Below are 23,030 nucleotides of genomic sequence, written 5' to 3' on the forward strand. Positions count from 1 at the left end.
TTGCGCGGGGCAGACATCGGCCAGCCTCACAAGCTCGGGGGACAGCAGGGAGGCGCAACGCCGCCATCCCGCTGTTCCTCGACCTGGTTCTGTTTCCCCGACCTGCTTTTGGGGGGGAAATAAAGGGAATTCCCCCCCCTTTATTTCCCCCCCAAAAAACTAGGTGCGTCCTATGGGACGGAGCGTCCTATGGGGCGAAAAATACGGTAATCTGTGACATTCTGCCTTACAGTCTGTAAACAATACAGAAACAGACGCCACACACCTTTTTATGTACGTGAACTCTGTGCACGAAAGGACAAAGATATTCTGTATGTTTTGTATGTCTTCTTTATTGTAGCACTTGCATGAAATCCAAATCCAAAGAAAATTCATCCTGAGAAGACTGCGTGTATAAAACTGTTATTCACCACGAACAATCTTTGCTAAATCATATTTGCTGCTGCCACAGCTGGCTGCCAGTTTATATTAACTGCGTCAACCCAGTTTGCATTTTCTATTAACAACAATGATTACCTACTTCCAGTATTTACCCAGCAGAATTACATATAACCTCAGTGCCTCCACTCCCAGTGCCTTCACACGGGTATGTTGTGAGGATGCAAAATGACCTTTCAGCCAACTTTTACTTCATTACTCCCATTTTTGTAAACTACAGCATCACAAACTGCAATGAAAGGTCACTTCAGTTGTTTCTCTATCTGTTGTCTTCAACTATTATGGTTCTTCTAGGGTAGACCTCAATATCCACAAATATATAACGATACTCGTATTTTCCACTTTCTGGATTCTGCAAAGAGAGGGGGTGGGAATTAATTTCCTTGCGCACACTAACCTAAGCATTAAGATTATGGTTGATGTAGGTCACAGAGGCTGTCATACCTCTTTCACTTCCAGATGAACTGTTCCCTGCTTTCCTTTTTCTGAGCCCTCAATGTAAAACTTTAGGCGCATGTATTTCAGTCCATCTTTTACATACTCAATGTGGCTAAGAAAAAAAAGAGAGGAAAGGTTTCGCAAGCCCTGAATGTTAATGACAGAAAAATTAATAGTTATACACTATAATTCTAAGAAACAAAAACTTTACATGGACAATCTTGTCTTAGTTCCAGAATTCAATTAAACTTGTCTGGTTACGGTTACACTTGGACCACCCTGTCTGAAAGCTTCCTAACCCACAAACAAGTGAATTGGGTCTAAAACTCAATTTACATCTGATCCTGAGCGTATTTGCTCAGAAGGAAGTCCAAGGATGCACACACAGGATAGTGGCCATAAATAAGGAACCAAACAACATCATGAGTCATTTCCATTAATTTCAATGGGTCTACTCTGAGTATGTCTAATGCTAGACACAACCCAATGAGATCAATCCTAGGCGTGAAGCAACTTTGAGAACATACTAACAAGGGGCAGCCAACATGATACACTCCAGATGCCACTGGACTACAACACCCATCATCCCTGACCAATGGCCATTCTAGCTAGGGCTAGTAGTAGTTGGGAGTCCAGCAACATCTGAAGGGCACTATGCCAGCTATTCCTATGTTAAACCATGGTTTAACATAATGTGCATGGATAATAATGAGCTGTAGTGACCTTAGGCTTGCATGCTACCCCCTATCCTCCCACAGAGCCAAGAGGAGTAATTAGGAAGCACTTGATTTTGCTTTTGGTTCATCCTGGTTTGTTATGTTACCTGACGGGGCAAATCCTGGCTAACACCGACTACAGTATGGTTAATTTTAAATAAGCTACAGTGGTGCCTCGCAAGACGAAAATAATTCGTTCCGCGAGTCTTTTTGTCTTGCGATGTTTTTCATCTTGCGAAGCACGGTCCGTCGCAACTGCGCCTCTTCAAGCGGCTTTAAGAAAAAAGCGCAAGACATTTTCGTCTTGCGAAGCAAGCCCATAGGGAAATTCGTCTAGCGAAGCAACGCAAAACCGAAAAACCCTTTCGTCTAGCGAGCTTTTCGTCTTGCGAGGCATTCGTCTTGCGGGGCACCACTGTAACTTCAAACCATGTGTTATGAAGCTGGGTTGTTGAAGCTAGCCATCATTTCATAACTAACCATTACCTCCAATTCCAGATCCAGACATCGCAAGCAATTGTGGTTAACTGAAAACAGGAGCTAAAGTCCCTCTTTTCAGCCAGGCAAGAGGAGGAAAAGGAGAAGCATAAGCCTGAGGTTCATGCAGATCATGCGAAACCATGTGAATGAAGCCACTGTGTTGGATGAGCATGGTCTGCTCCCATGACCAGCTGGTATCTGAATGAAGTTCTTCTGCACTTGTGGAGGAATCATGTCCTACCGCAAGAGTAACAATTGCGGATATAGTGTTCTGAGTGTTGCTGTGGCACATCTGTCTCAAATTCATGTACAATAGGTACACAAAGGTCCATGCGGGGGTAAGATGGACCAGTGTCCCTTCAGCATCCTTGTTATTCAGCATAAATGTATGCTGGCAATCAATGTGACTAAGAAGGTTTCTTGGCTATCAGGTGCATTTGCAAGGGTTATTGTAGGCCTCAAATTCAAGCTGCTAGCCTAGGCCCCCTTTACCTTCTTGGCAAGACAAGTGAATATGACACGTGTCAAGTGAGAGGAACAGAGTAAGTAACAAATCCACAGAGAATGTTAGCAAAAAGAGAGCCAGTGCTTCTGTAAGTGATGCGTTCACAGGTACCTGACCAGTTGTCTTCTCCCACGGCGCGTTGCTTCACCGTAACCTTTTATGGGTTCACCAAAAACACCTATTACCTAATCAGTAAGGACAGGATAGGGTGCTTAGTAGTTCGTCTCCTATCAAACACTAGGTGCACAGTTCCCTCAGTTTAATCAGCAATACTATATGACCTTCTTCAACACATTACCTAGAGAGTTGGTGATCTCTCTCTCTCTCCCTCTCTCTGGAAATCTTCAAGCAGAAGCTGCACAGCTGTCTGCTGGGAATGGTCTAGTGCCAGATTTCCTGGGCTCAGCTGGGAGTGGATGGCCTACAAGACCCCACCCAACTCTTATGATACAATGAAAGCTCACCCACTATCACTGATCTTTCTCTGAAGCATGCAGCAGCAGGAAAAGTTAGAAATGTTCTAGGATGCATTTCCAGGGCAGCGGTGCATGGGCTAGTCAGTACCCAATGCAAAGTGAGTGACCGTCCCTCAAAAGATGCCTCAGAATTCTCTGTAATGTGCTAGGGCTCTGTGGTAAGGAGAACATTCAAGACTTGAAAACAAACCTCAGGGTGAGCTCTGCATTTCTCCAGGGCATCTCCATAGATTTTACTGGGGCTGGAGGAAGAGAACAGCTCCTTAAAAATCACATAGAATAAACCACCTGAAATGGAAGAGGAAAAATAAAATGCAGGTGAACTAAGAACCTTTCTGCTGAAGTGGTCAACAATTAAAACAGTGAGGAATATGTTTTCTCCTGTCTCAACAACCTGTGACACCGATGCCAATCACCACCACTATTAAGTAGGTAAAATCTCGTCCAGCTTCTTTCACTGAAAGAGAAAACAAGACCAAAAAAATAAAAATTACGAAACGGTAGTTATACATTATCAGTCTCCTATAGCTCTGTTGGTTAGAGCAAGGTTTGTCAACATTTTTCCGACCGTGCCCCCCTTCCAACCTTGTTTCCTTCCTGTGTCCCCCTCATGGTTGTAGCCAAGGGGGGGGGCAGCTGCCCCCAGTAAGTAAAAACCAATACAAATCAATACAAATCTGAGGTTCTGCCCCCTAACAAAAATCTTGGCTACGCCCATGCCCCCCCCCCCGGGTAGAAAGATAGCTATATATATATATATATTTGTAAATAGAAAATGTTTATTTAATTTTTTTAATAATTTACACAAAATACAATGACATAAAATGATAGGAACATAGTGAAATATTGTCGAAGCAGAAAAACATAGAATCATAGAGCTGGAAGGAACCCCGGGGGACTAGATGACCCTCAGGGTCCCTTCCAACTCTACAATTCTATGACCTCAATCTATATTGTTGCCTTATGCACATATATCCAATAGCTCCTAAATGCTTCCTCTAAAATTAAAAAAGATAAAAGACTGAGTCAAAACAGCTTTTGCTTTCAGAATAATGGAACATTAAAAGGATTTTACATCTCTTCTAACCCCTAAAGTCCTCATTCTCGCTCTTTCCATGGGGAATGTAGTGATGGTTTGCTGTCAAGGAACAGCCAGGGTGCTTAATCTGTGCCCCCCCCCCAAATATGTTGTTCGACTCCAAGTCCCCTCAGCATCAGCCTACATAGCCAATGGTAAGAGATGACGGGAACTGTAGCCCCACAACATCTTGGAGGGCCATAGGTTAGCTGAACAGGTTTTGCTTTCACAAGGTCTATTTAGGCTAGATTTTACAAGACTTTCAATGGCTTTTTCGTATTGATTGAGAGTTATAATTTATGCCACACGTATTTAATTTATTATTATTATTATTTAAACAGCTTTTAACAATGGACAAGTGATATATCCATATTTTAATAAAATAAGCAACAAATTATTTCATTTCTCATTCTCAAGAAGTACTCTCACAGCTCAGCAGAGAGCCCCAGTGCAGAACTTGAGAATTACTAGAGTGGATACAGTGTTTACGGCATTTGTTTTTGATCCAATTTGCGTTGCTTTCATGCTCAGGGGCATTGGGGCAACTTGTTCTCTCACCACCGATTCTCTGCTGGTTTCAAACACCAATGATCTATTTTTTTTGTTATTAGTAACAAACATGTTAATGACTGTTGTACTCATGCTGTACTCATGCTGTAAAGTCATTAAAAATACTTCAGCCATACTTTAATCAATATTGGACCAAATCCTTTTGGACTAGTCAAGGGCGCAATTCTAGCCTGTCTCCAGCTTCAATTGTCTCCCACCACTCAACCTTTCACATGCTATGCTAAAGTTGAATAAAGATTGTGGAGAAATCTTCCAAAACAGTTGTTTTTTTTTAAAAAAATGCTATAGCCAATTGCATATATAGCAGCCAATTTTATGCCTTCGTTCATTAAATCCAGCCAGGCTTTTAATTTTTATGAAATGCCTTACAAAATAGATTATTGTTCTTACGGTTGAATGGGAAACCCATAAAAATGTAAAAATGATAAATGAAGTGCTTTATGCATAACATTAAAAACTCCAAACATATAAATAATGCAGTGAGCACAATGTATTTAAATGGTAGAACAAATACACTGATATTTACAGGAAGGTTCTGTGAAGAGTTAGGCATGGAGTCCTTTGAAATCAAGGGCTTTGCAAAGGAAACTCTACATAAAATTGCTGCCTGAGGAACTCATGAGGCCGAAGCCATAGTCCTGTCACACATTCTAGGTAAAAGGTAAAGGGACCCCTGACCACTAGGTCCAGTCATGGCTGACTCTGGGGTTGCGGCGCTCATCTCGCTTTATTGGCTGAGGGAGCCCACATACAGCGTACAGGTCATGTGGCCAGCATGACTAAGCTGCTTCTGGTGAACCAGAGCAGCGCACAGAAACGCTGTTTACCTTCCTGCCGGAGCGGTACCTATTTATCTACTTGCACTTTGACGTGCTTTTTAACTGCTAGGTTGGCAGGAGCTGGGACCGAGCAATGGGAGCTCACCCCGTCGCGGGGATTTGAACCGCCAACCTTCTGATTGGCAAGTCCTAGGCCCTGTGGTTTAACCCACAGCGCCAACTGCATCCCTGGGTCACACATTCTAATTAGGTGCTAATTGAACATCCAGCATACAAGAGTCTATTTGTAGGGATGAGTGTGCTAGCACTGCTGCCCCTATTGCCATTCCATTTGCTCACCAGGAGTGACACTATGAACTGGGGAACCTGCTGCAGTCATGGAGGCTCCCAGTGGCGGACCCTGGGGTCTCAAATTTCAGCGGTTCCCTGTGCGATGCCAAAATTTGGCACCCCCTGCCTCTTGTGCTCTATTCTAAATCACAGTTGCGGCACCCCCGAGTCTCCGCGCCCACTGCAACCGAACCAGTTGCGCTCCCCTAAATCCGTCCCTGAGGTTCGCCACTCATTTTAGAACCCCCTTCCCATATTAACAAATAATCAGAATGCCAGAAGAGCATTATCTGTGCACTAGGTCTGAACGCTGTTGGTGGCATTCAAACCACAATGATTTGCAACTGCTTGAATGTCTAGGTGTTTTGACAGAATAACTTAATTTTTGAAAAGAGAAAAAGCTGCAAGGACACTAAACCCAGCATGTAAATAAATAATCACTCCCTGGCTTGCCAGTGGCAAAAAATTATCGGCTATGGTTAGGAAGCTTTGTATGCCCGAGAAGGACTGTTCATCCATATGGCACGAATAACTGACATAGGATCTTGTACATTAATGAGTTATAAGTTCTGATGAAGATTCCATAATTCTGGGGTTCTTGAAAAGAGTTCTGGGCTAGGTGGGCCTTGCTATGATCCACCAAAGCACTTATGTTAAAAAGCACAAGCACATATTCAAGATCACTTGATTTGTTGTGTGCTAATTGTCAAGAGATCTTGGGAACACACTCTAGCTTTGTAAATGTAAAAAAAAAAACTTGTGGATCACAGGGATTCCAGAAAAAAACATGTGTAGACCACATAATACTGCAATCAGCCCACCATGGTCTTAGAGCAGGCACAGACACCCTCTCACTAGGAAGCAATCACAGCCAGCTTGGTGAAAGGACTCCTGAAGCAGAAAATCCCACTTCCACACAAATCTGAGTGCTGGGCAACCTCTATTATAAATCAAACACAGCTAATGATATTGTACCACACTCACGGTTGGCCCAAGATATTTTGCTCCCTGAGGCAGAACAGCAAATGGTGCCCCCTGTCCCAAACCAAGGTGCATGGCATCTAAGGCTAATCAAGTTATTGGGTCATATGAGACAAAATGCTTACAAGCATCTCTCCCTTAAATGTAAAAATACAATAATAATAAAATAACACTTTGCTGCCCTTCCATGATAGCAAAAATCAGTTGCCCAAGGCAGTCTGACTCTGCCTGTCCCATTCATCAACGGGCCTCCAGTCAAACAACTGTCGAACATTGTCTCAGAAACAAATCCCCAAATAATCTGAGATCCCAGTAGAACATGAGACTCTTGATCTCTGGGTTATGGGTTCAAGCCCCACATTGGGCAAAATATTCCTGCTTGCTAGCAAGACCAATGGTCAGGGATGATGGGAATTGTAGTCCAACAGCAGCTGGAGACCCAAGGTTGGGAAACACTGGTCTAGATGACCCTTGTGGTCTCTTCCAACTCTACAATTCTATGAACAGTACAATCCTAGCTAAGTCTACTCAGATGTAAGTCCTGCTGAATTCAATGGGGGCTTACTCCCAGGTAAGTAGGGTTAGGACAGCAGTGCAAGTTTTGCAGAATATTTCAGATTATGGACTGAAAAAAACACCACTAGGCTCAACAGAAACACGTCTATATATATGCAGATATGCCTAAAAAGTTGGAGAACTTTAGTAGTTTGGGAAACGAATTTTACTTGCCAAGAAATCTTGGCAGTTGCTGGAGCCTCCCGTCCCTTACCTTTCTGAGCAGCTGACAGCGATGCTTCTTCTTTCTGGCCTCTTTGCACAGACACTTGCCTGCCGCTGTTTTCAGTTCTCCCAGCTCTCCGGGCCCCTTCGGGAGTCCAGATGTGTCGCTTTGGGCTGGCAAATGCTGCATCAGGGCGCGGGTCGGGTCGCTCGGCTCTCGACCCTTGCCCGAGCCTGATGCACACGCAAGTCCTCAGAAGCGCCTTCCTATGCTGTGCAAGGAGCCCCCACTTCGCGCAGGACCCCAGGAGCTTGCCACTGCAGGGGATTCCTCGCATGAAAGAAAGCATAGCGAGGCGAAGCAGGGCTTCACTCTATAACCCCAAATACAAGGTCTATCATACACTAAATATGCTCCCGTCCTGTGCAAAGGATCGGATTCAACATCCCGCAGTTTCCTCTCGATGCAAAATAGCCATGCCGTTAGAAAGATACATCTTACTCAAATCTTTCCGCCGGGCTTTTACCTGTTGATGCACTTTTAACAAGCCCAAGGGGGACACGACCCCTTTCACCCGCTGGTGGCAGCTATTTGCCCCGCCATTACGTTTGCAAAGCCCTCTGGGAACTGTAGTTTGCAAGGTAGCAGAGCGGCCCGACTCCTCCGGCAAAGTACTACAACTACCACAATGCAAAGCGCCTCGCGCCTAGCCTCGCTGCTCAAAACTACATTGCCGGAAGCCTCCTCCTTCCCGAAAGTGTCTGTCTGTATATTGAGCGTACGTGCTCTGGGACAAGTCCACCCTTTATCGTTTGCATAATAAATAAAAGGTTAGGTTCGTGCTGTATGCATTGCTCAGAAATAATTATTTGCCCTTTAAGCAGGGTCTGTAAAACATAAAGAGGGCTATCTTCAAATAGGCACTAGCCCGCCATCTGGGAAGGTCAGACTCGTGGTGTGCAAGCATTATGTGTGCAGACGTCTGCCAGAAAGACGCGTGCACTACCGTCAACTCAGAATGGCGCAGCTTTCGGGTGCAAGAAGCAAACCTGTATTTGGGCTGCGGATGCTCACTCACGTGATAGAATGCCCCCCCCCCCAAAAAAAACTGTGCCCGGCATAAGGGAAGCTAGCAATCCTATACATTTATCTAATAAACCAGTTCTACTGAATTCAACGGGGTTTAACTCCCAGGCAACAGGAAATAATCTAGCTGGGTCTTACGGGATTGCGCTGTAAGGATGCCATCCTTTGCAGGTTTTGACAACACGCAAGCAAAGCCCCATGAGGGCACAGTGTGGGGCTTGCTTCCGAGAAAACATGCATGGGATTTCCTAAAGATTGAGGTTACCAGTACATTTGGTTGCCTGTGCACGTTTACTTGGGAGTGGGGCCATTCAACTTCTGAGGAAACGTGCCTTGGGAATTGGGACAGATCAGGATCAGCCCTATCGGCCAACTCTCCCCGCCGCCAGGACAAAAGCAGCAAAGAACGCGTCTCCGGCCTTCTCCTTTATTTTGGCAACAGGCGGCCCCGCCCTACGCGCGTCCGTCTCGCCACGACCCGCCCCTTAGATACTCGTCTACATGGACCCAAGTGCGGGAAGGAAGCTGCTTGCGGGGGATAAATTCGGGAGCGCCGGCGGAAGAATTCTGCCCGGGGCTACTTTTTGTTCGGCTTCGCCGCGTTCTTTGCAGACGCGCTCGCGGCCTTGGCTGGGCGGTAGCGAAGCGCCATCCCACCCCCCCCCCCCGCCCCGCTTCGACGGCTGTTGTTATGGCGACAGGACGCGGTTGGATTCTGAGGCAGCACAGCTTAGGGGTTTCGCACCCGTTGCCCTCCGCGATCCCTTCTCCCGGCGGCGACTCGCGGTCGCCATTCTTGGTCGCTCCTCCAGGCGCTACTGCCGGGGTGGGTGGGGGATCGCGGGGCGTCTTGTTTGAACGCCCTAAACCCAGATCCCCCGGTGCCTCCCTTCAGTCTCGCAGTTTTAGGCAGGTTTACTCGCTTTCTCTCACAGAATATACAGCCTAAGTCTTTATGTCAATGGAAAAGTGTGGGTTTTTTGTTTTTTGAGGGGGCGCTTGCCTATTTTTCTGCTTGTTATGTGCCCATTATGTGTCCGTTTTAAGCTGATTGGTAGTGTTGCTGCTTCATTCTTGAATTTGGCTCGTTTTTTAGGAGGAATTGTAGTACAGTGGTACCTTGGTTTGCATACGTCTTGGTTTGCATATGTTTTGGATTACAAACACTTCAAACCTGGAAGTGCGTGTCCTGGTTTGCAACCTTTTTTTGGATTACAACCCATTTTTTTTGGATTACGAACAAATTTTTTTTGGAGGCCCCATTGGTGAAAGCACACCTTGGGTTACAACCTGTTTTGGTTTACAAACAGACCTCCAAAACGGATTATGGTTGTAAACCAAGGTACCACTGTAATATGATGTAGTGACTCATCCATAAATACTCCCAGGTTGGTTTTCAGAACAAAACCATGCTGAACAACAACACCAGCATGACAACATAATTACAATAAAAAAGAAAGATGGCAGAGAAAATGTTAAACAGCCTATGCTTAACACTTTTTCAAGTGTTTCAAACCTTGGGCCGTAATCCCGTACTCGCTTGGGAGGAAGACTCATTTAACTTGGTGGGATTTGCTTCCATGCATAGGACTGAGTTTATAAGAGGGCAAGAACATGAAAAACCCAACAGCGAACAAATAATTTTGCAAGCTTATTGGGCTGCATTCCCCTCGTGGGCAATCTTCTGGGGACCCAATGGTGGGAGTGGTCAGAGGTAAAAGTGAGTGGAGCAACAGGTGATTTTTACCTTTGGACAGTATGCGACTTTCTACCCATGCAAAAGTTAGATTTCTATATACACCCATCAAATCTTTCCATCCAGGCAGGCAAGAGGCATCATCACAGTACAGTTCAAGGATGCATTCCATCCTGGCCAAAATCACTCAAGGAGGGCATGAAATAGGGCTGGTGAGAACTGTGGCCTGGGACTAAAGACCTGAGAGAGAGGTTTGGAGGATCACATTTGACCTTGGGCCTAAGGTTCCCACCCCTGATGATGATTCTGATGATAATAATATGTGTTGTTTTTTATAGTGCTATTTCGGAATACCCAGCAGCCATGCAACTCAAAAAGACACACACTCGCAGGATGTGTACGAGGTCTACTAGTATCAAGTCAAATTCTGCAATTGATTTTGACAGGTAACATACTCTTGATGCTTTACAGATGCATGCTTACCTTGTATGTAAATTTCACTGAATTCAGTTGTACTTATTCTCTAGCAAGCATGCTTAGGATTGTAGACAAGTACTTATCTTTTAAATACTTAGCTGGACGTTTATGATTTCAAGAACTGGTTTAATTGTAAAAATGTCTTGGTGTGTAACCACAGATTCTTTCACATGACCCTGAAGGTAAACTGAATTCTTTTGGTGATTGTACATTGAAAATGCTAAATTAATTTTGTGTATCTGAACAGCTCATGGCAGTGTCATCCCTAATAATGATTCGTATATTTTCATAATAACAATGAGGCTTGTACCACTTCATAAATGAGGGTAGAAATGTGGAAGCTGCTGTGAAACCTATATGTGTGGTTGAGGCTCAGTGTAGTGGTCATAATGTATGAAATGAAATTGGTCATCCTATGTACAGTGTGGATCGGTGCTACATGATGCAGACAGATGAGACCTATTCAAGTGTTTTAATTTATCACATGATGAGAGACAGTGGGGATGAGCATCCCTATCACCCTACATGAATTGGAGGGATAACTTCTGGGGTGAGGGGCCTTTTCTACTCAAGTAGGTCCCCTATGTAATTTATAACCCTCAGTTCATGTGAGGAAACCTATATTAATAGAGCAGACTCTGTGTTACAAATGTTTGCCTCCAACTTGGGGAGGTTGACAGGGATAGACACCATAGAGTTAGAGCTAGTGTGCTTGTCATATTTCCCCTCACACAATAGGGTTCTTTTCTGCACTGACATAGACACCTTCCATGAAACAGTGCTGATCCATGTTGCAAACTGTTGGTATATATTTCCACCTGCTAAAACTCTTGTGGACTTCTGTGTGCAAGCAGGAGTGACACTAATTCTATCACTAGAATGAAAAGATTTTCCACTTAAGTTCCTTTAAATGAGTGAGAGATGCCCATTGTGTCCTAAATTACATTTACCTTCATATTATGTTTGTGTGTGATGATGGAATTATACAGGTTATTTCTGCTTTTGTTTTCACATAGACAGATTTTTGTGTTCCAGATTTATGAAGCAGGGATAGATTTCATTCTGATATATGCTGCTGCATGTTTCTTCCACTCAAATAACTGCATCACTTTTTCATCTTCATCCTCCAGAATGCCATCAGAGATACTACTGAAGATATTATCCTACCTGAATGCAGAGTCACTGCTGTGTGCTGGCTGTGTGAATAAAAGTTTTTATCATCTGTCCAATGACAAGTAAGGGACAGTAAAATATAGCCAGAGGCTTTTAACATGACAGCAGTCATTATAATCTAATTTATATTATCCCTTTATGTTTGATCATTGGGAGAAAGCAAGCAAGTACAACTTACTGTACTAATTTTTTCTCAACGTTACAGCAGTTTACATGAAATAACTTATATAGTGTTATTAAGCTATGCGGCAGTTTGAATCAGTCTGAATGTGATCTGCCCCAGTTTGGGGAATAAAGCAAGTGCTGCCCTGTATCATCTACTGTTTTGAGAGCTGTTATGGTAGAAATATGGTATATAAATATTGTAAATAAATACTACACATTTACATGCTCGTAATATTTTGTAGTTTCTGTATACTGTAGTACTCCCCCTTCCCATCATTGGCCTTGAGGATGTGGTTTGAAAAAGGATTAAGGATAATAAGTGAATAAAAGTATAATAGTAAACAAGGACACGTGTGTATGCCAGTAAACTTTTGCTAGGTCTATATATATCAGATGTTTAACTGCTTTTTAGGCACTTATTTCCCCTCTGTGCATCAGAAAAAATTGCCTTAGTAATTCTTGGCCACTGGGTGTGCAGGGAGGTTATATTTAACAGTGATTATGTATGTGGCATTTGGATCTTAGTGGCTCCCAAGTTGTTCTGGGTACAATTCAAAATACAAACCTTCTTATGCACTTGGGCCTTTTTACAGGTGCTGCTATGAAAGTAGTGTTGTTTGATGTTGGATTGGCTGGCAGAAGACACGGGGGATTCCCTTTGATATAATTTGTTAAGAAACTTTTGGGGTTTTTAATTTAGTTTCTTAGGTGGTCACCTAATATCTTATTCTAAGGAATCCAGAACAATCATAAATAATTTGTAGTCATTTATGCTCTTTTAATATTGATTATATTGTTTGTGTTTGTTAGCTTTTCAATTGTTGATGACTGTCCTGAGACTTGTTTTGAAGGATTGTGGGATAAAAATTGAGTCTATGAATAAATAATGTTGTGTGCTTATCATCCAAGAGTCAATTTTAGTGTTAATTTTAGTCTAACATTAATAGAGAATGACATAAAGCTGGATCATGAGTGCTAATTAACAAAATTTGTAGCAGTTCAGCTACATTAAGATCATTCAAAGTGTTGGCATTTTTTTGGTAGAAGATAGAAACTGCCTCCTGATACTTAATGATGGCTTAAACATTATCTCAGAACAGCATGCTCTTTAAATATTTCAGCGATTCTTATGTTATTTTATGTTGTATTTTTCTCCAGTACAATCTGGTTCAAAATATATTCTAAGTCTTTTCTGCCTAAAAGAAAAAAATGGAGGACTGAATCTGCCCAGGAATCAGCTGTCTCTCTGAATCTTCCAGAGTTGCAAGATAGGGAGTCAGGCTATTGGAAGAAAGAGTACATCATGAAAAAAATAGCTGCTGGCAAAGCTGATTTGATTCAGCTTCTGAAGCCAATAAATACCCGTACTGGCCTTCCACTGAAAACCAAAGAAGCTATCAAGTGAGCAGTTTTATATAATGTGTAATACATGGACATTTTATATATTTCAATGACTACCTATTTTCTTTGTTAGTAAAGGAAGAAAAAAATGGATCATTTGAGAAATATATGTAAAATTGATACTATGATTAATATTTAGTTACCAGGTAGGAAGTAATTAAAATGGAAATAATATAGATAATTTTGTTAGCTTTGGATTTTGTTTGTAGAGCATGTTTTGGAGAAAACAAATAGGTTCTGTTTTAGAAACAAAGGGGGAAATGTGGCTCTCTTCTATGAAATTCCAAGCATTTTGATTATAGTTAATTTTAATGTGCTTTATCTGTATGTCGAAGTGGCAGTCTAAGGGAGCAATCCTACAGCAAGGTCAACTGTGATGAGCAGATCCAGAAGCGCTCTGGATGAGTCAGGAGGTTCCCAGTACAGCCAGGCTACACTGACTTAACTCCATCATCCTCGGCAGAGCCATAGATATACTGACATATCCCTCCCATCCTGGTTTAGCTAGGACCCAGCCAGCTGAGACACGCCTGGTGGCATGGCTGTGGCTGGACTAAACAGAGAGGACTTAGGCTTGATCCTAAACTCACCCACCTTGGTCATGTGACCTGACAGCCCAGTGTAAATTAAACCGGCAAACAGGGTAGTGTAACTCAAACAGTATTTTATAGACTGGCTCAGCCAGCAGTAGCCTTGCTGTGGAACAGAGTTTGGATCTGTTGTACTTGACACCAGTTTAACTGATGCCGGGCTTGCTTTACACCAGCTTGTGCATAGGATTGTTACCTTAAACTTTGCACTCTGCCTTTTGCTTTCCCAATAACAGGATTTCTGGTTTAAAATGGATGGTCATACTAAAGGACAGAAATGGAAAGCAACATGTGCTGGAACAGACAGACATCTCTTATAATGAGACATCTGTTACTGTGTATTGGAATTATTTCAAGTGGCCTTGTTTAGAAACTTTGTCAGTTTTGCAGATATTTGGAGTGACACCTGTATTTCTGAGTGACAGCGAAGTTCATCCTAAGAATAGGTAAGTTAATTCTTTAACTGTGCAATCCTAACCACATCTACTCAGAAGTAAGTCCTGTTGAATTCAGTGGATCTTACTTCTGGATAATGGGGTTTAGGATTGCCACCTAACTTGTGTTCTTAGCATATTGAGCAATGGTTGCTTGCTGAAGCTTGCTGATGAATAATTTGTTTTCAATTTTTTTAGAATTCATATTTTCCACTGCTTGTAGTAGAAGGGCATTTACCACAGCACTGTACTTTGCAAATCAGTGACCCACCAGTGTCAGTCAATTGTGATGTAGTAGCAGACAGTAATACAGTCCAGGGCCATGTTAAGCTCCATATGCAGTGTGTCCTGGACTAACATACCTAACACAGAAGGAAGGCAAAGAGACGTATGCATACAGCTATAAATCATAGCAGTATGGTGATTGCTTATTATTGCTTGCTTAGGAGATTTCTGGATCCATGGATTTGGCATCGGACGGTGACTGATTCCTGTCTTCCTCATGTCCTCCATGTTCACATTGCTTGTGCAGTAAGAAAACAAGCACAGAAAATGGCTAACCTGTCGCCCTTCAGATGTTGTTGGATTATATCTCCCTTGATTATCGGCAATGCTGCCTGTGGCTTAGGAAAGCTGTAGTCCAGCAACATTGGGAGGCCATAGGTTGGACAACCCTGCCTTAGACTTTGAAGGTGGAGGGGACAGGAGTTGACATCCAGCATAGGAGAAGTTGGAAACCCCTTCAGTAATAGTTGCAGTATTGTGCTTATAATTTGTTCCAAGAACAAGTTACGTTCAGTACCTTTTTAGTTGCTTATGTCAGCGTTTTGGAGAAGACAAAACTAATCAAGCTTCCATATTAACAATGCCTGTTCTTTTCTTAACTAACTTGATGTCTCTTGAAAGGCCTATGCAACGTTCTTTAATTTCTGAATATGATCTGGCTAACCTGACAGAAAATGCAAAGATGATTGGCTGTGATGCTCTTGTTGAACTTTACTGTTTTGATCAAGGACTCTTGGTGGGAGTTTGGAAGGTAAGATTACTCCCCCCCAATAAGATGCTTTCTGCAGTGGCTCTTATTTTGTTTTCTTATATGTAAACTTACATATCCCCCTTTACAAGATGAAAACAATACTGCAGGTCATAAAACCTAAACTAGTTTCAAGTTTCTTATTCCATATGCTAATTCGCTGTTAAGGCTTTGTTTTAAAATTATTCATTTCTTTATTTTCTGCCTTCTTTATCTGTTATTTGGTTAATAGTATGGCTACTCCAAAATGTACTGATAAATTATACAATGTGGCTGCTGCTGAAAGGTGTATGAAGATTGTGTTATGGTAGATGGAATTACTTCTAGAAGTACAAGGAATTCAGGGACAACATGTTTCCTTATACTGGGGTTGAACAAAGCTGCTTGCCCTTCCTAGTTTTACTTTGCCATAGTAGAATAATTCTGGAAAGGTATATTTTTAATTTTCTTAATCAGGATTTCATAGAGTTCCATTTATTAAGGCAGTAGATTTTGGATCAGATTTCCAGCTTATTAACACAAAGAACTCTAGTATTTTCCTATTTTTAATTCTAATTTTCTTTTTGAGTACTGAAAAAAGGACTATCACCAGAGGGGAGAGTGCTGTTGCACTCGATTCTTATTTGTGGGCTTCCCCACAAATCTGCTGGACCACTGTGAGAACAGGATGCTGGACTAGATGGGTCTTTGGCCTAATCCAGCCAGGTTATTATGTTATTATGACACATTGCATCCTTCAAAGGCTCCTTTTGTAGCCTGTTCGGGCGTTTAAATAATAGATGGGAACTGTGTACAGCAATTGACATGAATTGTAGTCTGTTGCTTTTAAGTTATAAAAATAGTATATTAAAATGCCAGTGATACATGGTTATAATCTGGAGTAGGACAAGTCTTTCTATGATCTTAAATGGATTTTACTCTTCAAAAGTCCTTTTGGAAAATTAAATACTTCATGCTTAAAATATATGTTCTCTATAATTAACTTTTTAGAAAAGTGAAATTGCTTTCGTTATGGCATGTCTTCATTATCACCAGCTCATTGAAAGAAGCACCCTTGGCTCTGCCACAGTGTAAGTACCGATTTTAGTTGTCTTATGGATGCTGAGTGTAGCTCTACGACTTAAGTTCTCTTGAAACATAACTTCCCTTAAATATGATTCCTTTTCAACAAGAATGTGAATTATGTTGGGCAGTGCTGGGCAGTGTTTGTAATAATTGACTTACAAAGCACAACAATCTGTGCCTTTAATGGTGCATACAAAATGTTTAATTAAATTACTTAAATTGAGGTTCCATTAAACATTTTCCTGATACCTTTAAATATAAATGATTATAGAGTTGAGTTTTATATACTCAGTTCTCTGATTTTCTAGAAGTGTTTTCCCTTTTATTTTGGCAGAGGATTTGAAGAAATCACCCTTTAGAATGTGTTTGTTTAGTACATAATGTATTATTTGGGGCTATGTGAAAGGTTAAGTTTGAAATAATGATTGTCTGTTGGTGGCTGGCAGTTAATTGCGTAAGACTGGTCTGAGAAAAGCTGGGTTCTTTTTATACTGAGAGGATTGTAAAATTTCACTTCTGGTTGACTTACTGGGTAGAAATTCTGGGTCACCCATTGGACTTTAAAAGTGGTCTGAAGACACATAATTCTATGTCACTCAGATCTGATTGATTGACAAGTAGGCTGGCTGCAACCTGCAAAGCCCAGTCCTATCACTTCAGAAATAGTGAAACTGACTGAGACTGTGAACCAGAAGAAGCAGCTGGGAGAGAAATCTGAAGTCTAGAGCTGAGACAAGTGGGAAATGGGCTATTGAGGCTAAAGAAAGCCTGGAAGTATAGTCTCCCCCAATAGAGCTGAATCAATGGCTGAAGCTGAAGACTGGCAGAGAGGCTTGGTTGTTAACAGTGAGAGAGAATTCAGCAAGTTGCTTCTGGAGCTGACCAGAGAGGGAACTGCCTGCATGCCCGGCTCATAGGAAACCTGCATAAGTCCTCTGTACCTGGCAGTGGTGAGAACTGAGTGACTAAGGGTATTAAGATTGATAGGGATGGGACCTCTGCTTTCCAAGTCAGTCTTATGTAAGTGTATGTATTTGTAAGCAACTGTCATTTATAAAACCTTATTTTCCTTTTATAGTTTATACATAAAGAACATCTTGTTTTTATTTACTTAAAAGCATATCTGGCTGGTTTTGTACAATGTATAAAGCATAACAACTACCGGGTTATAGTTTAAGTATAGCTATATGGTTTTGAATTATACATACTGTGTTGGGAGTGGGAGTAAAACAGGAACCCTTCCACATATAAATCAGCAGGGGTAAATAGAATCTGTTCTCCATATATAAGGACAAGCGACCCTCCAAAGAGAATATGTTGTTTTCTCTTCCTGCTGCTTTACAGTTTAGTGTGTACTGGAATTGAATACAAGAATGACCAAACTACTGTAACAGACATTCAAGCAAAACCAAGATGACAGTACATGGGATAACACCATATGCATTTTTGAAGCTGATTTCACAAGGAAACGTATTTTAGAAATAAATCTGTGTAACTGGGATCTTGTCATCCAGTTCAAACATGATTGATAACTGCCAGAGAAATTCACTTACAAATATGTTTAAATCAAGGCTGTTTAAATGTGCTAATTTCTAAAGGCAACTCAGATGAGAACACAGCCTGAGCAGGAATATTTGAAGCTGAAAGTAGCTATGAAAAATGGGAAGAAATTCACAACAAGCATTTTATTTTATGTTATGTTTTCTGAACATGTTTTTATACACTATGTCTTATTTCTTTCCTATTCTTTGTTTCAGGAGATATGCTGCAGCCCCAGATAAGGCTATCTTGGATGATATTGACCCAGAATATGGCATGCATGGCTATCAGCTGCACATTGACTTACACAGCAGCGGAAATACTTACATGTGTGGCACATTTCGTAGTTTGTTTTGTAAAAAAGGTACTTTGATGGCATCCTTAAGATGGTTTCTGTTGATCTAATTTTAGTATGTGTTCCTAACCACAAGAATGATCCTTGTCTGTAATTATCCCCCCCCCCTCCAACCTGGACACATTGTCTCTTCTTGGTCTGACTGGAGCAAGGTTGCAGCTGCCTGGGGAAACCAAGGGGATCCCTGCCCAAAGCAGGAGTTGTAGATTTCTCTGGCTGTTCCCTGGGGGCGAACAGGAAGGGACATGGACAGGAAGGGACATGAATAGGAAGGGGCATGGTTATGATCGATGTGACTTTGGCCAGGTACTGCTCATTTGATAGTAGCAGTTAACTATTTTTGTTTTACACAATGGCTTCTTAGCTGACCTCTACCCCTTGATTGATTTTATTGGAACTTTCGATTGGCCTTGCAGGAAACCTTCTTGACCATTGCACATTAACAGTTTAAAATTCCTTAATTGTTTGCTGCATGCATCTAATAAGTTGGAAGGATAGGCCAAGTGTTCACCAAATAAATTATTTTCTAGAACTACTGACTGTGCCTTTCTCAGTAGAGAGAAGCTGAGTGGAGATCTCAATTCCTGATACCACACCATTATTTTAGATAAGGCTTCCTCAACTTTGGCCCTCCAGATGTTTTTGAGACTACAATTCCCATCATCCCTGACCACTGGTCCTGCTAGCTAGGGATCATGGGAGTTGTAGGCCAAAAACATCTGAGGGCCGAGGTTGAGGAAGCCTGTTCTAGATATTGTTTCCTTTCTTCATCAAGCAGAATATTGTTCTGTTCCAATTGCTCAGGTATCAGAAAATGGTGACCAGTGCATTGGAGCTAGACTGAAGAAAATATAATAGGCAGGAGAAACAGATAACTCTATATTTTGACATTTTATATTCTCATATCTACTTACGGCAAATTCAATTTTGTGATAGTGAATCTTTTATGTAGCCAAAATGGCATCATACATGCACAAGATGGAAGCATCAGTAGGCTTGCAGAAATCCTCAGGTTTTCAGACATACAAAATAGTGCTGGAGGGGGCAACCTAGGGTTGGAAATAACTCCCAAAGCAGCCCAGTGAAAATTGAACTTTCTTTGCGGCTATCTGACTGGTGGTGGAGTAAATAATAGAAGCCTGAGGAGGAGAGGACATAAAAGAACGGAAAACAGAACAGGAATGTTTCATACCACACAGTTTCATTGTGGTTCCACTTAGTCATGTAATTCTGAGGTTGGCAATAACCTAAAAGATAAGGTTACATCTTACAATATAAGATGTCAGTCAAATATGCAGATGAACCTGAAACACTGTGGAAGTATCAATACTGATATTTATAATAAGAAATATTTTGGGTAAGGATGAATCAGCTGATTACCATGCAGATTAACTTCTGAAAACTTTTGACATAGACCCTCATCAAAGGTTATTAACAATTTTAATAGCTATACCACAAAAATCTGCTTCTTGGAAAATCAGTACTGTAGCTGAATTGATAAAGAAACTGAAGTGGACATAAATGGTCAGTTTTCATAGTGAAGAGGGGTAATTAGTGGAATTTCTTGTTCAACTTGCTATCTAGGAGCATTTAATATGATGTCTTGAGGCCATTAAAAGATGAGCAGTGTAAAGATTATTATCAAAGGGGTAGAAAATAATGTAGAAGATTGCATAATACAGTTTGATCAGTTTAGCAGCCATAGTGCCTTAGGAAGCTTTCAGGCCTCAGGACATCATCTTGAGCATCCCTGACCTTTACAGTGTTAACAGTTGGAGTAATAATAACAACACGTTGTTGTTGTTGTTGTTGTTGTTGTTAACAGTAATTTGAATGTGTTAGATGCTTTATCTTGCCCTAGGCAACCCAAAGCAATGGACAACCAACCAAACCAGGCAGACAAAAAACCCAAACATAGATACATTAAAACCAAGAGGAAAAAAGAAATACATTAAAAACATCTCACCCACTTCTCAAAGGCTACAAATACTAAAGGCCAGAAGCCTGGTTATAGAGGAAATATTTAATGATGGTGCCAGGAGAGCCTCCCTGAGGAGAGCATTCCAAAAATGGGGGGGGGGGCAGAAAAGGCCTGTTCTCATGTTGCCACCCTCCGGACTTTTTGTGGAGGTGTACACAAAGAAGGGCCTCAGATGATGATCAGAGGGTCTTGGTAGGTTTATTTGGGGAAAGGTGGTTCTTGAGGTATTGTGATCATGAGTATGCTGTTAGTGTTGTCTTAAGGTATACACTTTTAACGTCTATGTGCATGTCACAATCAGAAAGCTGTCTGGTGGACTGGCTGTGACTCATTTTGGATCTTGTATTCATAGATGACATAAATCTTATTTAGAGGAGAGTAAAGAATGTTCCACTTACTGTTAATCTGATATGAGGTATCTTTTTATGGCTTGCTGATTGTTACAGATTACATTAGAAATGGATACCTGAGTTTTACTGTGATAAGTTACAAAAAAATGGCCCAACATCTACCTCTTGTTGGAAACATTGGCTTATCTTGGATGACAGGTGTTTTTGAAGGCAATATTCAGGTAAAATGCGGGGGGGGGGGTGGAAAGAGAGAGAGAAGGGAAAGCTGGTAAAGGAATTTAGGGGTCCGTAATGGGGTTGAGGGATATTTTTGAAGTTAATCATTGGTCCTGCCACTGCTCTAGCAAATACTGCTAGTTTTGTTCTTGGTGACAGCTTTGTGTAGCCTCTACACATCTGCTTAATGGGAAATTAGGCCTTATTGAGTTCGCTGCTGCTGATTTATGATGTGATTCAGAAGGAAGATGTAAATGTCTTCTGTGCTATTTTGCTGATAACTATAAACAAAATAATAGGAAAATAACATGATTGCCACAGCCACACCTTAAAAATATTGCTGTTTTAAAAATATAAGTCTTTGACCTTGGCTGTTATACAATCAAAGGAGATAAAGATGACCCACCTTAATTTTGTCACAATTAATTGAAGTGTATCTGGGTTATTACGATTTTGTGTTAGAAGGACTATTTTACAGCTAATCTTGTCTGCTGTATTCTGTGTAGCAACAAAAGCCAGCTATAGCTCTGTGGGAATAAGGATTTTGTAGATGCACCTTTGAATGAATAATCATTGTGTTATTGGTATCATGTGCAGAGCATGGAGACTGATTTTCTTTCTACTTTTTTCCCTTCTCGTTGTCTGTTGCATGCTTTAGAATTGTTTCATTATGGATGTGACCCTTCTGGACGATTCACAAAAACCATATTGGTGTTTTAGTGCTCCAGTCAATATGGTGCTGTCTCCCATGCCATCTGGTCTCTATCAATATTTGGGACCCAGTTATTATTTGAATTACATGGATTTGACTGGAAAAGTACATATGGAGCTGGTGTGGATGGAAGAAACAAATGAATACTGTATAATCAATCTGGTCCTTTATTTGAGCACCGAGAAAGTTAATAGCTGGTTTGGTACAAATTACTGAATTTAAAAAACTAGAGTTGCTTTACATGAAGATGATTATTTTGAATTTTACCTGTCTCTAAAAATATGTACCACAATTTACATGTAACAAAAACTCTTATGTTAGCTGTCTGCGAATTAAAAAGAATAGTTTATTTTCTGTAAACATGTGAAATAAATTACTTTGTCTTTGAATAGACTATGTGTGTTCCTGCAGAAATTAAGCATTCTTGTTAGATAAGGGAACGTATCCTGATAACAGGAGTGGCTAACCTGAAGCCCTCCTGCTGCTGTTCAACCCAAACTCCCAGCAGGCCCAGCCAGCATGGCTAATGGAAGTTGTAGTCCAAAAACTTATGGAGAGCAACAAATAAACATGAGACTATCTCATAATGTAAGAATATATTGTTTAACAGAGATATTAGTGGAAGATGTTACAAAGATTCCTGTGGGGCCTTGATTACTTTGTAAACAGTACATCAGAAGTCATCCTGTTTTACTAGACTATTATCTTTGTTGGAATACAAATCTAGGCATGTTTTGAAGCATTGAATCATTGTAAATCCAAAATGATTCCACCTAGTCCAACTTTGTGGGATGTATTCAGCTAAGTCCTCCTTGGAGTAAGCCTATTGAAATTAATGAGCCTAAGTTAATTAACTCCAGGGGACCTCCTCTTAATATGACTTGCATTGAATACTATCCTGTGTTTTCAACAGTGACCATTATATGCTGCCAGTAGACTACCAGTAGGACTCGAAGGCCACTCAGCAACTGGTATTCAGTGGACTTTTGCCTCTGCACATGAAGGTTTACATTTAATCAACATGAATAATAGCCATAGGTCAATAATTTCATAGAATCTATATCTTAACCTCCATTTGGAGTCATATAAGCCAAATATAATCCGTACATATTCAGTAGTTCTCATGCATGTACATTCTGTCATTGAGCTTAAATTTAAGGACTAGTGAGCTCCCCCCCCCAATTCAATGGAAAGATGTGTAAGCCACTCAGAAGCCATTTTGGAATGTAAAAACAGTATATAAAT

General features: G+C 41.2%; 2 protein-coding genes across 3 annotated transcripts; one reads left to right on the plus strand and one right to left on the minus strand.

Annotated features, from left to right (window-relative positions):
• Positions 1–307: 307 nt before the first annotated feature.
• Positions 308–8,150, minus strand: TIMM21 (translocase of inner mitochondrial membrane 21). Its single transcript, XM_082234897.1, has 6 exons — positions 7,561–8,150; positions 3,448–3,510; positions 3,244–3,341; positions 2,689–2,762; positions 883–988; positions 308–790 (listed from the first exon to the last, which is right to left on the minus strand). Exons 1-6 carry the CDS (start codon positions 7,859–7,861, stop codon positions 698–700), a joined length of 735 nt encoding a protein of 244 aa, XP_082091023.1. The 5' UTR covers positions 7,862–8,150; the 3' UTR covers positions 308–697.
• Positions 8,151–9,293: 1,143 nt separating this feature from the next.
• Positions 9,294–22,174, plus strand: FBXO15 (F-box protein 15). Of its 2 annotated transcripts, XM_082234896.1 has the most exons (10): positions 9,294–9,424; positions 10,633–10,740; positions 11,902–12,006; positions 13,268–13,510; positions 14,337–14,546; positions 15,441–15,570; positions 16,558–16,637; positions 18,390–18,535; positions 20,954–21,078; positions 21,732–22,174. In XM_082234896.1, exons 2-10 carry the CDS (start codon positions 10,658–10,660, stop codon positions 21,999–22,001), a joined length of 1,392 nt encoding a protein of 463 aa, XP_082091022.1. In that variant the 5' UTR covers positions 9,294–9,424; positions 10,633–10,657; the 3' UTR covers positions 22,002–22,174. The 2 variants fall into 2 exon arrangements, with proteins under 2 accessions (XP_082091022.1, XP_082091021.1); XM_082234895.1 differs by lacking the exon at positions 9,294–9,424 and having other exon boundaries at positions 10,591–10,740.
• Positions 22,175–23,030: the final 856 nt, after the last annotated feature.

Source organism: Podarcis vaucheri, assembly GCF_965113315.1.
Source record: "Podarcis vaucheri genome assembly, chromosome: 8".
NCBI lineage: Eukaryota > Metazoa > Chordata > Lepidosauria > Squamata > Lacertidae > Podarcis > Podarcis vaucheri.

Coding starts and splice junctions, on each gene's coding strand:
- TIMM21 (XM_082234897.1), bottom strand. CDS start 7,861: ATGCTTTCTTTCATGCGAGGAATCCCCTGCAGTGGCAAGCTCCTGGGG. Junction 2,763..3,243: donor AATGCAGAGCTCACCCTGAG/GTTTGTTTTCAA, acceptor CTTACTGATTAG/GTAATAGGTGTTTTTGGTGA. Junction 989..2,688: donor GGGAGAAGACAACTGGTCAG/GTACCTGTGAAC, acceptor TTTTTTTCTTAG/CCACATTGAGTATGTAAAAG.
- FBXO15 (XM_082234895.1), top strand. CDS start 10,592: ATGATGATTCTGATGATAATAATATGTGTTGTTTTTTATAGTGCTATT. Junction 12,007..13,267: donor TATCATCTGTCCAATGACAA/GTAAGGGACAGT, acceptor ATTTTTCTCCAG/TACAATCTGGTTCAAAATAT. Junction 13,511..14,336: donor AAAACCAAAGAAGCTATCAA/GTGAGCAGTTTT, acceptor TCCCAATAACAG/GATTTCTGGTTTAAAATGGA.